The following is a 15,997-nucleotide window of genomic DNA, read 5'->3' as shown; positions in this document are numbered from 1 at the left end:
TAGAACTACACTTCCCAGAATCCACCTGCCATCATCACTGCCATTTTGTTCATTGTTTTCACCTGTGTCTCATTCTGTCATCACTCACTGTGTATTTAATCCCTGCTTTTTGTTCACTCCTTGTCGTTCGTTGAATGTTGTTAGCCTGGTGTGTGTTCCCTGCCTGTGTTTTCTAGTTTTATGTTTATTTCCCCATTGAGGGTTTTCCTTTGTGTTTTTTCTTGCTTGTTTACTTAATAAAGTTGAACTGCGATTGGATCCGCATCTCCTCGTCTGCTTCGCTGCCTCCATTCGTAACAACGATATTCTAATTTTTCGAGTTTCACCTGTAAACCAAACAGATCACTTATATATATATATATATATATATATATATATATTTTTTTTTACAAATATCAACATTGTTATCAACATGATTAATACATATGAATACAGATATAAACACTTCAGATATTATTTAGAAACAAACACGATTTATTATGTGTAGTAGTTCATGTTTTTTTATTTATTAATTTCTTTCCAGCGTTGGAATGTATGAAAAGTAAAAAGGCCCAGAAATTGGCTGGAATAAGAGACCTTGATATCTTAAAAGAGGAATAAAGAGAACCCCTTTGTAGTTTTTTTTTTTTAAAGTTTTTTTTATTTAATTTAACTGATACGTGTCTTGCTTAATACTCATTTACCTGTATTTACCAATGCCATTGTAGATATATTCTGTTGTTCTGTTCTGTTCTTGGTGTTCAATAATAAAAAAATTATAAAAAAAAAAAAAGCTCTATCAAGGGCTTTGGATTTGTCAAAAACCAGTCAACGTCACTCTGATTGGCCGAGGCAGCACATCATCATAACCCAACCAGTAAACGCAAATCTGATTGGCCGAGGCGACACGCCAGGCATTTGGCGCGTCTTTTTACAAAGCATTGAAAAATGGCCGCACAGCTTTTCAGCCTGCACCGCTGGTGAACCCATCGTTTCCTCAGTCTAAATTGAAGGTAAGTTCGGTCAGCCTAGTGAATTCTATGTCCATGTGTACGTATAGTGTTAGGTAGTTTAGCGTTATTGTCTTAAATTTCACAAACCTGCTGTGGTTAGGTTACAGCCGCGAATGGTTAAGATCGTTAGCCTTAACGGCAGTATTCTTTGTTTTGCTTGCTGCTCTTGGTTCATGTTCAGTTTCTGTTATTTTTGCTGTCCACGAGAGAACATGTCAATTTGAACAGTTTGGGACTCTAAACTGCACGTATACAGCTAGCAGCATGGCATGGAGTTCTGACTGACTAGATCGTTGCTAACTAGCTAGCGTCCGTATACGGGGACATATAAAACATGTAAAAATGTAAATCAGGGTCCTACAAACTCAAAGCGAGTAATGTGCTTGTATGCTCTAGGATATATTAGTTTGTAACACTGCAACTCTTAAAGGATTAACATTAGTTCACTTTCAAATAAAAATGTCCTGATTATTTACTCACCCCCATGTCATCCAAGATGCCCATGTCTTTCTTTCTTCAGTCGAAAAGAAAGTAGGCCTCAAGATTTTTGAGGAAAATATTCCAGGATTTTTCTCCATATAATGGCAACCAACTATTCAAATGTTCAAAGAAGTTCAAATGTCAGTCTCAATGCAGATTCAAAGTCTACACGATCCCAGTCGAGAAATAAGGGTGTTATCCAGTGAAACGATCTGTCATTTTAAATTGTAAATTATCATGATTTTTTTTTTTTAAAGTGAATTAATCATTTAACTGTTGTGTGATGGAGATCGAAAACTTTAAGGTGTTTAACCCATTTTTTTTGTCTCTAAGGAGTGAGGTGTCCTTCCCTGTTAGGAGATAAACCACCTAAACAAGGTACATGGATTATTATTCTATTCAGGTGGTGATCCTATCACCCTGGCTGCCTGTTACTGTGCACACATTGCTTTGAACAAGAAATCAAGTAATTTAATTTACAGTTCAGCAAGTTTTATAGATTTCAGATGTATTATTTCTCTTCTAATAAACTGTTAAGATTCATCATTTGATAACTTCTAAAACAGATTTTTTTCTGATGCAGTGATTGGGAGATGGACCTTCCCATTGCCTTGGGGTGGTAAGTATTTATCTATTGGCAGTGGAGAAGACACTTTTAATAGTACCACCTTCTCTCTTCCTGTACTGTTCTCTCTGTCCACAGAAACTGCTTTTCAATTATAGGCGTGGCTTGGTTTCTATCATGTCAGATGATTACATTTCTTTGGACTTTTGTTTCTTTCTCCAACAGATCTGTACTTATAACAAACACTGAAGCTGATTACAAAAACAATTGTGAGAAATCTAACCTTGGTATTCTAATTGGAGCATTGTAATCATCAACAAATGTGTGTTCAGTGTTCCAGAAAAAGGTCCTGAGCCTACTGGTCGACATCCGCCATCAGCCTGAAGGAAACGCAGCCTGCCTCTTCAGCTGTCCATATAGAGAGGATTGACACCATGGAGGACTTTGGGTTGCAGGAGCAACACCTCTCTGATGCACAGGCCTTTGATACCCTGGTAGGTTTTACAAGTCTGGAAGTAATGGATAGACTAGAATAAATTAATACAGTGCACTCAGCACACTGTCAGATTCCTCTTTGTGATTTTTATTTGTATGTGTATAACTAGTGTATGTATGTAGTCTCATGTGTCTAGAGGGTGGAGGACATGTTTTCTGTGCCAGTTAATTTTCCTGTAGCTTTGTTTAGCTCAGCAGCTAATTTTGAACTGGAAATGCATTACACCTTTGCATGTCTCCAGTTATCACCTGCTACTGATACAATCAAATGGAGTTTTTGCAATATGATCTAGTCCCATTTCAGAAGGTGGCATACTGTTCTAGATCATTTTCCAAAAACTCCTTTTGATTGTCTTAGCAGCAGGTGATAAGGTGTAATGCATTTCCTGTTGAAACTAGCGTTTTAGCCAAACCAAGCTACAGGAAAATTAATACATGGTACAGAAAACATGTCCTCCACCCTCTTGAAACATAGGACTATAGTTATAGAAGTTGTATAGAAATTACATGTAAAATAAGTCTAAATTTGACGTTGAAAAGACGTCCACAAACGACACGGAGGTCCCACCGACGTCAACATTAGACGTCCGGTAGACGTCGAAAAAAGACGTCGCCTGGTGTTACAAAACAACCCCATCAATGGACTGAATTTGGACGTCCAAAAATGACATGGAAAAGACGTCACTCTGACGTCACATTGCCCAGTGGGTAAAGTACCCTAGAAGCAGCACAAGCTAAAAGTAACTTATCCTTGTAAAAGAATAAGTGTAAGTTGCTTTATAAAAGTGTATTTTTTGGTCTTGTCATTTTCAGGAAGCAGTACGCGTCTTCACAACTCCGAGACAAATTGTAGGCGCTACTGAACCGGAGCAAGGGTAAGATTAAAACATATACTTTCATTCTCCTGAATAAGGAAATAGATCCGTTAATACCGATCTTAACCGTACATTTTGTTTTCTCAGACTAACCTCGCCTCATAACGAGGCCGTGACCTCATATTTGCTCGGAGCTATGTCTGCAAGTCCAGATTTACATGATGCTGATAATGACGACATTTTGTGTAAGTAACTTTTAATATTTTCTCCTTTATTGTTTAATTTTACTGTGACTTGCATTGTTTTTTTTATTCATTTCACTCTCATTTAATCGTTTTCTAGCTGCCTGTAAAACATATTACGAGACCGTGCGCAGGAGCTTCAGGTACAAACAACCAGATCTTGCATCGCAGGCGGAAGCTGTGAAGAGTTCAGCTCGGAGTCGAGCGAGAAGAAAGAGGGTAAGATTTATTTGATTAGATATGTTTTTGGTCAATGTGACTATTTTGCAAGTGCATTAATAGATGTGTTGTGTCCATACGCAGTGCATCATGCAGTACTGATTGTCTTTATTGGTTGTTTTCGCAGCTGCTAGAAGCGAGACAGAGTGTGCTGGCTGAGGATGAGGTGGGCCTTTGGAAGTGCGCTACAATAGACGTAATGTCGGATGAGGAAGACGGCATCGTTGGCGGGGTGTCTGGATGGATTGTGCGACCTCCGTCTTTTCGCAGCCAGGAGCTCACAGAACTCTGTGCCACACTGCAGTCTAGATTAGAGGCGATGCCAAAATACAGGGCAACGCACCACAGACGTCTGCAAAATGGACCAAATTCGGACCGAATTACCTACAGCTCCGAAGCTGAAAACAGACACTTCATGGTGCTGAGAATTTGTTGTGTGGGCAGATCTCATATGTTTGTATAGTTTGTGTGTTTGTGCAAATAAAGCTCTTTCTTTGAATAAACAGCATGTCCCTGGCAATTTATTTTCCTCAAATTCATTCATGTCCTTGATGGTAATAATAATGTTGTCCATAGTATAACAATATGAATATACAACATAATAGCATATGATATGAATTTATTTATATATAAATAATTTATAATATATATATTTGTATATAAATAATTTACATATATAATTATTATTATAATTTTGGGGTTTAAATTTATAATGAGGCAGGGTGACCAATAGTAACAGAGCTGCCAACCAATCACGAGTGATTTTTCTTGTTTAAATGTAGTGGTTCAACCAATACTGAGTGAGGAAATTCAAGCCATTCTCTGGCAAGGCAGGGCGCTGCTATTCATATGCTAATTAGAGCCATTCGCACCTCCCGCGAGCTCTCCACATACGTCATGGTTCGTTTCCGTCAATATGTGGCACAGACGAACGCGACGTTCACATGCTGTAAATTGTCGTTAACTGATGAAAATTATGGAGATTTCCGGCCGTTTACGGGGACGAAAATCCCACTTTTCATGCAGTGAATTCCTCAGCACCTGATTGGAAAGCTGAACCTGCTGGGCATGGAAACCTCCCTCTGCAACTGGATCCTGGACTTCCAGACTGGGAGACCTCCCCTCCATCAGTCTGGATCGGGAACAGCATCTCCACCACCACCACACTGGGCTGTGTGCTCAGTCCACTGCTGTTCACTCTGCTGACTCACTAATGTGCAGCAATGCACAGCTCGAACCACATTATTAAGTTCGCCGATGACACAACCATGGTGGATGTCATCAGCAAGAACGCCGAGTCAGCATACAGAGAGGAGGTGCAGTGGCTAACGGACTGGTGTAGAGCCAACAACCTGTCTCTTAATGTGGACAAAACAAAAGAGATGGTTGTTGACTTTAGGAGAGCACAGAGTGACCGCTCTCCGCTGAACATCGACGGCTCCTCTGTGGAGATCGTCAAGAGCACCAAATTCCTTGGTATTCACCTGGTGGAGAACCTCACCTGGTCCCTCAACACCAGCTCTATTACCAAGAAAGCCCAGCAGAGTCTCTACTTTCATCGAAGGCTTAGGAAAGCACATCTCCTACCCCCCATCCTCACTACATTCTATAGAGGGACGATTGAGAGCATCCTGAGCAGCTGCATCACTGCCTGGTTTGGGACTTGCACCGTTTCGGACCGCAAAGCCCTGCAGAGTATATTGAGGACAGCTGAGAAGATCATCGGGGTCTCTCTTCCCTCCATCAAAGACATTTAAGCAACCAGCATTGTGGATGACCCCACACACCCCTCACACAAACTCTTCACCCTCCTGCCGTCTGGCAAGAGGTACCGAAGCATTCGGGCCCTCACGGCCAGACTGTGTAACAGCTTCTTCCCCCAAGCCATCAGACTCCTCAATACACAGTGACTGGACTGACACACACACACACACACACACACACACACACACACACACACACACACACACACACACACACGTGTCCTGAGTTGCACTTTAATTATTGTCACTTTATACCTGGCTGCTACCTCAATAACTGCTATGTGCACAGAACACTCATCTCATAGTATGTTATGTTTACATTTGGCATTTTTAGAAACTGTCATCTTTTTCCACTACTGTATACTGGTCGGCACTGCACTGTCTCTCACTGTGCCTATTGTCCTGTTTACTTTTAGTAATTTATTGTACTGTCCCGTACTTTTTGCACACATTTGCACGTGCACTTTATATAGGTATGTTATTTAGTCTGTGTAGTCTCATGCGGTTTCTTTGTTTGTCCTATGTTGTTTTATGTAGCACCATGGTCCTGGAGGAACGTTGTCTCGTTTCACTGTGTACTGTACTAACTGTATTATGTTGAACGACAATAAAAAACACTTGACTTCACTTGTAATAAACAAATCTCACAAAACTCGAGCAGATCCAGCATCCTGTGAAGCACTAATTTATTTACCTCTAAAGCACGTATTCTATCAGCCTCTCCACAGTAGTTCCGCCACTTTTAGCTTTCTTTTATTATGATAAAAGCCAAATATCAATAAAACGTCTCGGGTTACATGTGTAACCCTTGTTCCCTGAAAAAAGCGGAACGAGATGCTGCACTTTGCTTAAGCGCTTTTGGGAACAATCCAGCATTGTGACCAGCTGTGAATATGTGTGTAACACGTCAATGAAAATTGTCCGGAACTTATAACCTCGGCTGGTGATGATCATTAGATGCACCTGTGGCCAGGCTATAAATAGACGCGTCACCAGCGTGTCATCAGATATATTTTTCTGAAGAGCAGTCCTGGGACGTCCCAGTGCGGCAAAGAAGTGCAGCATCTCATTCCGCTTTTTTCAGGGAACAAGGGTTACACATGTAACCCGAGACGTTCCCTTTACAAAAAGCTTCACTATGATGCTGCGCTTTGCTAAGCGCTTTTGGGAACGCAATACCCACGCCGCAACACTGGGGCTGTCCGGACCCCGTCGGTTGTGAAGTGTGCTCACAAGAATGCAAGAGGTCTCAGACATGAGCTTGAGATATCAAATCAAGGACGTAAGAGCCCGGAGTAGCATAAACATCTAAACCATAAAATTTGACGAATGTGTGAGGAGAGGACCAGCCTGCCGCATCACAAACTTGTTCAGGCGTGAGCTTGAGATGTCAACTCAAGGATGTAAGAGTCCGGAGTAGCAAAAACATCGAACCCATAAAGTTCGATGAATGTGTGCGGTGAGGACCAGCCTGCCGCATCACAAACTTGTTAAGGCATGAGCCTGCCATAAAAACTGATGAATGTGCACTGAGAGGACCAGCCTGCCGCGTCACAAACTTGTTCAGGCATGAGCTTGAGATGTCGACTCAAGGACGTAAGAGCCCGGAGTAGCATGTACATCCTATAACTATAAAATCTGACGAATGTGTGCGGAGAGGACCAGCCTGCTGCATCACAAACCTGCTGCAGAGGGACCCCTCTAGCCAAGGCTTTAGAGGAGGTGACCCCTCTGGTGGAGTGAGCCCTGACACCTACTGGCGAAGCTTGACCGCGCGCCTCATAGGCCAGGGCAATAGAATCCTTCACCCAATGTGACATAGTCTGCTTGGTTGCAGCCGCCCCCCCTTTGCGGCCCCCATAGCAGACAAATAATTGCACTGACTTATGCCACTGGCTAGTGCGGTGGACATAAGTCTGAAGGGCACGGACTGGGAAGAGTCCGTGAAGTCTTTCCTGCTCCGGCGTTAAAAATGGCGGGGAGCAGAAGGCTTCCAGAGTGACAGGACATAGTGTCGAAAAAGGCACCTTAGGAAGGTAGTCAAGATGAGGATGCAGAATAGCTTTGGCCATACCTGGGGCAAATTCTAATCAGTCCGGCAAAACAGACAGAGCCTGTAGATCCCCAATCCTCTTAAGAGAGGTAATCGCCATAAGAAAGACCATCTTGAGTGTCAGAAGTCTGTCAGACGCTGACTCTAGAGGTTCAAAAGGGGGTCTCAACCAGACCCTCCAGGACTATTGCTAAGTCCCATGAAGGACTTCTGGTCCTAACAGGAGGCCTCAGTGCAGGCTCCACGAATGAAGCGAGCGAGTAGAGGATGCCTCCCCAAAGGCACCCCGTCCATCAAGGCATGGCAAGCCGAAATGGCGGCCATATAAACCCTGAGAGTAGCGGGGCATATGACTGCTGACAGTTTTTCCTGCAGAAAGTCCAGAACTGAAACAATTTGGTAGTTAACTGGATCTGCACCATGTGAACTGCACCACTTTTCGAAGACACCACATTTATTGGTGTAGATTCTTCTGGTAGAGGGAACCCTAGCACTAAGAATTGTCTCGATAACCTCAGGTGACAGCCCTGTGTCCCTCAGTTGGTACCCTTCAGGGGCCAAACATGAAGTTTCCACAAATCGGGCCGGGTATGAAATATCGTCCCCTGTGCCTGAGTCAGAAAGTCCCTCCTGTCCGGAATCGCCCAAGGCGAGCCGTTGAGGAAAGATATTAGCTCCGAGAACCATACCCTTTTCGGCCAGCGCGGCGTTATCAGTAAGAGGCAAGACCCTTGCTGGCGAACTCTGGCCAAGACTCCAGGGAGCAGAGAAACTGGGGAAAAACGCATACAAACGCATTCAGGGTCATGTATGCGCCATCACGTCCAGACCCAGGGGGGGGCTGGGTGACTCAGGGAGAAGTAGAGGAGACATTGCGCTGTTCATAGAGGCAAAGAGGTCCTCTTCTACCCTGTAAAATCTCAACCAGATTTGTTCCACTACCTAGGGGTGGAGTTTCCACTCACCCGTTGTTATTTTCTGTCTGGACAGTAAATCTGCTCCCACATACAGGCATCCAGGGATATAAATGCCCTGAGTGACAGGGGCTTGCCCTGGGCCTATTTAATGGTTTATATAAGAGCGGCAGACAACTGTGCCCGCATCGTGATCGAATTCCATATAACCCCTAGATAGGTGATTCCCCGGCTGGGAGAGAGAACGCTCTTTGACATTGACTCTCAGACCCGGAGAAACCAGATGAGCTAAGACAATATCCCTGTGCTGAACTGCCAGTTCTTGGAGCTGCGCTAAGTTCAGCCAGTCTGCATCCATGCATTTCGTGAATGTGCGGGGTGATAGGGCTAGGCCGAATGGAAGAACCCGATACTGGAAGGCTTCGTCCCCGAAAGCGAACCTCAGGAACTTCCTGTGCTGTGGCAGAATTCCAATATGGAAATATGCGTCCATGAGATCGATCGTGATCAGCCAATCGTAATGTTGGATCTGAGACACGACCGTCTTGACAGTTAGCATCTTGAACTTGAACACCCTGACCTGAGCCTCAAAGATCTAAAATCGGACGCAAATCGGTATCAATTTCGGCACTTGCTGTTGAGGGAATGTCGAGTGTTCCGCATCCTGGATAAAGACAAGAAGCAACGGTACACCCAACTCTTTGTTGGAAGCCTCTGTCACTCGAAACACCAAAGGCGGCGGGAGTGAAGAGGTTTCATGAGGGTATCGGGAGGGCCGAAGTGGATGGTACACGCTCCTCGTCCCGAGAGGAACCACCCCCACAAGGCTGGGTACAAGACCGTCAGGGTTTCTTTCTTTTAGAAATCATGACCCTGAGGTCCTGCTTCCCAGTCTTTATGAGGGGGAGCACGACTCGCCACGCTCTGCCTAGCAGAGTCGGGGCGGGACTGGGTGGCCGACGGCCCCGCCCCCCTTAGTGCGGTGAGGAAAAAACTGCCCGAAGGCTTCCTCTTGGCTTTTTGCCTCCTGGAATCTGGAGATAACCGTATTCATGGCATCTCCGAAGAGACCGGAAGGTGAAACCGGGGCATCGAGTGGGAAAACCCTGTCCTTATCCTTGATGCCTGAAAGGTTAAGCCATAAATGCCTCTCCGTGCTGACTAAAGCAGACATAGACCGACCAATGGCACAGGCTGTCTGCTTGGTCACACGGAGAGATAAATCTGTGGCCTGACAAAGTTCAGGAAATGCTTCTTCATCAAGCGTTGCACCTGCACTCAGGTCTTTCAGTAGGTCAGCCTGGTACGCCTGTAACCATGCCATGGTGTGCAGCGCAGCACCAGCCTGACCTGCCGCTTGATAAGCCCTCCCCACTAGCATGGAGTTAGTCCTGCATGGCTTAGTGGGGAGAGTGAGTTTCTTGAGTGATGATGCCGAACCCGGTGAGAGATAGCCCGCAAGCGTCTCTTCGACCGGTGGCATCATTGAATACCCCCGTGTCTCAGCACCCACGATAGTCGAGTATAAAGACGTTGAGGGTACGTGAACACGGGAAGTATATGGGTTCCTCCATGAGTGAGAAAGCTTGTCATGGAGGTCATCAAAGAAAGGAAGGGACTAATATAGCGTTCCCTTTTTCTTTTTTGTTATTATATACAGCATATACATATTTTTTTGGCCACCAGACAGAAATCTGTCTTATAGTTTGGAGCGTTTGAGGGGTTTCTTGTTCGCTTGGCCAGTCTAGCTGTAGTCTGGCCACAGCCCGAGTAACCACCTTGAGTAATTTCTCAGCCGCTTTATTATTATGCGTGAAATGTATAAAGGTTCAGCGCCCCCCCTCGTGAAATGAAGAGGCGCAAAGGCACGCTTCAGTTTACGAGAAGGATCAGCTGGATCTGGGGAGAGAGCGAGCGATAGGGACGTAGCCGTCTCTCGATCCTCAACTAAATAAATGCGAGAGCCCCACAATGAAAGAGTGGCCGCTGACTCCCGGAAGTAAGCGAGGCAAGCGCGAAGCATTTCGCCCGAAAGTAGGTCGCAATGCGCGCACTAGCCCTGCCCCAACGCGAGATCAGCATGCTCTTCCCCCAAACAAACAAAACTAAATTGATGCGTGTCCCTGACAGTCATAGAACGTTGACAGGGAAACACGCATCGTTTGCTTTGCTTCTCCGACATTTTTCCACCTTTTTCTTTTCTATTTTATATATACGTATATATATATATATATATATATATATATATATATATATATATATATATATATATATATATATATAGAAAGAGGGAAAGGAGAAAAGGTTCACTGCGCACTGCCTAACAAATTCTAAATCCTAGCAGAGGAAAGAAAGTTTGCTCTGAAGAAAATGGATCTGACGACACGCTGGTGATGCGTCTCTTTATAGCCTGGCCACAGGTGCATCTAATGATCACCAGCCGAGGCTATAAATTCCGGTCAATGTTCATTGACGTGTTACACACATATTCACAGCTGGTCACAATGCAGGATTGTCCCAAAATCGCTTAGCATCATAGTGACACTTTTTGTAAAGGGAACTTATATTATATACCATCTGCAAATATGCAGATATCTCATTGTAAAAGATGTCATTCACAGACCTCACAAAAATGCAGTGTTTTCTTACCTTCGAGCACTCATCTAATATCTTCTTCTGAAGCGCATATTCCAACTCAAAACTTCAGGATCAGAATCAAAAGTTCCTCTGATTCACAAATCATGATGGTCCGTCTATGACAATCCAAGCAGGCCATCCAGGCTGTTTAAATTGTCAGGAGATTGCTGTTTGCGCTGGATCCGCATGAATGCGGAAGAACAACTTCAAAATAAAATCGCTTCACGTGTGCTATGAGTAAATTTCTTATTCATTATGCACTGTTTGTACAATTACTTTGATTCTGTATTGTTTGAGATATGCGATTGTTAATGCGCACATGCCACCCATGGTTGCTGGACTACTTACTGTGTGTACTGTTATTTCCTCCTTCCTAATATATAAAAAAAAAATTCATGTGCAAATAAATTACAAACATTTGATGACTAAACAGAAAATAGAAGAAACTACTATCTACCATTTAAAATACAATATTTATTTTTTACAAAGTTAAAGTTTAGTGTGAAATTGAGTAAATATAGTGCTAAATAAGAGTTTATTCATTTTTAGCAATTTTATGTTTATGGTATTTACTATATTAAATTGTGTGATATATTGGCATTGTCTCGGCCTATCGGCCACCGTGCTCCCTGGATATCGGCATCGGCCATTAAAAAACCGACATCGGTCGATCACTAGACAGATCAAGCAATTTCTCATACTAAAGTCAGCAATATCTTCAGTATCACACTACCAAGTTCTCACAGTGGCTAGAGTAGTAATGACGCTAGTGCTGAAGAAAGAGACAGACATGGATTTTTTTTTATATTTTTAACCATTTAGTGTGGATTGGTTAAGTGTTCATGGAACAGCTGTGTTTTCAGCTGGTTCTTGAATGCTGAAATTATATTTGCAGATGTGTGGAGGTTGGAATCTCATGCCACCACAGGAAGAGAGAGAGTGAATGATTGTGCAATGACCTTGAATTTGTCCCTCATTGAAACAGGACCACCAGGTGTCGCTTGTTCATTGACCGCAGGTAGTGAACTGGGACATAGACCTGGTGCAGTGAATTGAAGAGGGTTGTGTTCCATTGGCTGTCCTGAAGACCAGAGACAAATCCTTGAATTTGATGTGGGCAACTACTGGCAGCCAGTGGAGTAAAATCAAGAGTGGCTCTTTGGCTGATTAAGCAGCATTTTGGACATCTACAGTAGCTTAATTGTACTAGCTGGGAGATGGGCCAACAGGGCATTACAGTAGTCTAGTTGTGAAATTACCAGAGCTTGGATCAGGAGCTGCATAGCAAATTTAGAAAGGAAAGGTCTAATGTTCCTGATGTTTTAAAGTGCATACCTGCAAGACCGGGCAGTTGATGAGATGTTGGCTGTGAAGTTAAACTGGTCATCCACCACCACTCCCAGATTCAGGGCTGTCCTGTTTGGCATTTGTTTATTTGAGCCAAGATGAACAGAGGTTGGCTGGGATCATGAGGAGTTCTGTTTTGGAAAGGTTGAGCTGACCACTGGTGTGACTTCCTCTCCTCTCCTGGTGACCTAGAATGATCTGCCTATGTCATATAACTCAAACCATTCAAGCACAGTTCATGTGATGCCAAGGTCAGAGAGAGTGGACAGGAGAATCTGGTGGTTCACTGTTCCGAAAGCAGCAGACAATTCAAGGAAGATGATGACAGATGATTTGGAGTTAGCCTCTCGCCAGTGGCAGGGTTTCAGCTACTGACAAGAGTGCAGTCTCCACTGAGTGATCTTTTTTAAAGCCAGACTGATGTCTGTCGAGTATGTTGATTAGCAACAGTAAAGCAGACAACTGGTTGATAACAACTCTCGTAAGAGTTTTGGCTAGGAAAGGTAGGAGAGAGACCGGTCTATAGTTATCAACTATATCTGCAGATATATGCAGAGGGTCTGCAGATGGAAATTAGCCTAAGGCTGTAATCTGACATATTTACATTTGTGAAAATGTTCATTAATATGTATTGTCCCTTTTAAGAAAAAACTTAAATTACATTAAATTAACTTAAATATATATGTCTGCTTGAATGTGTTGGGAATCTTTCCAGTTGTAAGGGACTTTTTGATGATATGTGTGAGTGCGTGGAAAATTGATGAAGAGGCAGCTTGCAGCACTATTGAGAGCTCAGTCTTGGAGAGAGGAGAGAAAGAGGAAAACAGAGGATAGTATGTGGGCAAGGTTATTATCATTTACAAAACAATTACTGAGATGAAAACTATCATTGAAAAATATTGTTGTTAACTAAAAAAATAAAATAAAAAAAAACTATATGTGTGCACTAAATAATGAATGAAAAATAAACAATATTTCTAAGGAAAACACTTAGTTTTTAAACCAAATGCGGGCAGCAGGAGTGTAGGACGGGTGGTATCTGACTTCACTTTGCATATATACAGTAAGTTGCTGAATCATAAATGCCCAGTAGATGGCAGAGTGACTGTAGTCATGGTACATTGGTTTTCCTTTGAATTTGCGAGTAGGTGCAGTAGCGCGAAAATGGCACTAATAGGTAGAAAAAGGCAGCGCCTAATTTGGGATTTATTTGAAAATCATTCTGCCTCTAGTAAAAGTAAATGCATGGTAATCAGCAGCAATGAAAACATTTGTGGCGCTTTCATAAAGTGGAAGAATCCTATGAATTTGAAAGTTCACTTGAAAAGCTCAAACAATGAAGCAAATGCATTGTTCTAAGAAAAGATAATGGAAAGACAGGCACACAGTTCAGTAAATGTGGTTTGACAGCATCCTTCATTGGAGTGTCAGCATGTTTCTACCATCCTGCCTCTGGTATTTTCTAGCATGCTTTGCTAAACCTCTACCAGCTGAATCATTCTCACACAGATTGCATGCTGCACTGGTTCAAATTTGGATACACGGGGAATAACAGAGAACAAAGTGTTGCTGATTGTGATTAATAATGGCAGTAATTTCATGAAAGCCATTGTCCTGTTACGAAACAGAAGTGGAAACTGCTCTATGTCTACCGCAATCTTTTGGATCCATGGAGGCTAAAGATTTGTTGGGCTCCACAGAATCCGAGACTTCAAAAATGGAGGAGAATATTTTAAGTGAGTGAGGCTTACCTCTTATTGTCTAAAAGGGTTGCCCAAGTGTTCCCAACCTTTTCTAATGTCAGCCAAACCAGTATAATCTAAAATAATTAATTAAATTGCACTGATATTCTAATGAATGCAAACTTTTCAACAAGTACAGGACAATGTGTAGAAAAGGCCCCAAAGTTATGTTAATGTTGCTATTATTTAGTACAGTTGACCATATTAGGCTTTATGTTTTCACGTTTACTTCCGTTTAATCAGTGCTGGCCAACGCGCGCGCTGGTTTGTATATTATCTGACGTCACGCAGTTTGTATGCAGTAGAATAGAGATAGTCGGTCGGTTGGATTGTTGTGAACTGCACCTTTCTTCAGAGTGTGCGTAAATGAGAAGATTAAGTACATCTGTGATGTCGTATTATTTGTTATACTAGTTATTTCTGTGATTTGAGGTGCATTAAGGAGTTTTAAGAGTTTGAGGAGTTGCTATGCGACCGCGAGTGCTATTTATATCTGCGCTCGTACATTTCACGTTCGAGCTTCGGCTCATCTGATTTAGTACGTCATGTTAAAGACATGTAATCTAATATCAAAGCTGTGTTAACTCGTATGGAACATTGCATCCAGTACGGGGTTTTTCCACGATAACGCATCAAGCTGTTTAGTTATTTAGAAGCTATAAAGTGTATTAGTATAGATGATAGTAAATGATGTCTATGTTAATGGGAATTACCTTATGATAAACTCTGAGAATCCTGTATATTAATGTTTAAATCTTTTCACTATGCTTACATTATTATAGTTTAAGAGATATACTGTATAGTTATATACTGACTATTGTTTGCTTATGTTTTGCAATGTATATTAGTGTTTATAGAGGGATGTGTATGCATATGTTTCATTTATTCATTCTGTATTTGTTTATCTCTTTATAGAAAACCACACTAATACAATCAGAATTCACAAGAAAGAAGAATAAAGAATAGAAAGAGAATTATCTCTCTGCTCATCATTTCATACTCTGGAAGATTTGGCCTTGAGTGGTGTTCTGGCCGACACACCTGAGTGAACTTAGTGATAAACCCAGAATTAGCACATAGACTGAGCGTCTACCTAATATCTTCACTACATTGATGGTCCTTCGAGCCGGATACACTGAGTTTACGTTAGAGATGGAACTACATCCAGAGTATGATGCTGGTGGTACACGTCCCAAACGGCACATTCGCCTACCTGTGCGCTATGCAGATTATGAGGTCGATCATAGAGGTTACATCGATCAGAGGTACAGAGAGGAAGTAGAGAGTATTCAGCAGGAAGGAAATGCCAGGATGACACCCCTCACCTCCCCTTATGACTCTCTCCATCGTCTGCAGAGGCGGGATGCTATTCTTCAGGAGATGGACCTGGGATATAGGGCTGAGAACCTACAGCACAGTCAGAGGAATCAGCTAGCCCCCCAGCGACTTCTAGAGAGGGAGTTTAGGGAAAAGCCACGAGATTACTCTACTCCCCTACCTCCAGCGCTGCACCCCATACATCCACAGGATTACAGCCAATTTGAGTTAGATGACATTCGTCATGAAATACACCTCCTGCAGCAGACACAGCGAAACGTGGCATCAGACTTGGTTGAGCTTAGAGCGCTGCGAGCAGATATGAGACAGTTAGTAGATTCTGTTTGCAACAAGCAGAGTCCAGTCTCTCTTCATACCAGAAAGCCAGAATTAACGGTGATGTCATCACGGCCACC

At 42.8% G+C, this 15,997-nt stretch overlaps 1 protein-coding gene across 1 annotated transcript; it reads left to right on the top strand.

Moving 5' to 3' along the window:
• The first annotated feature begins 2,471 nt into the window (after positions 1-2,471).
• LOC127659523 (uncharacterized protein C14orf93-like) lies at positions 2,472-15,230 on the top strand. Its single transcript, XM_052149380.1, has 6 exons — positions 2,472-2,531; positions 3,346-3,407; positions 3,495-3,592; positions 3,690-3,808; positions 3,936-4,226; positions 15,180-15,230. The coding sequence occupies exons 1-6, from the start codon at positions 2,472-2,474 to the stop codon at positions 15,228-15,230; spliced, it is 681 nt and encodes a 226-aa protein (XP_052005340.1).
• The last annotated feature ends 767 nt before the right edge of the window (positions 15,231-15,997 follow it).

The sequence above is a fragment of the Xyrauchen texanus genome, chromosome 19, assembly GCF_025860055.1.
Source record: "Xyrauchen texanus isolate HMW12.3.18 chromosome 19, RBS_HiC_50CHRs, whole genome shotgun sequence".
Classification (NCBI taxonomy): Eukaryota; Metazoa; Chordata; class Actinopteri; order Cypriniformes; family Catostomidae; genus Xyrauchen; species Xyrauchen texanus.
The sequence above is the reverse complement of the archived record's forward strand: the minus strand, read 5'-3'. Positions and strand labels throughout refer to the sequence as shown.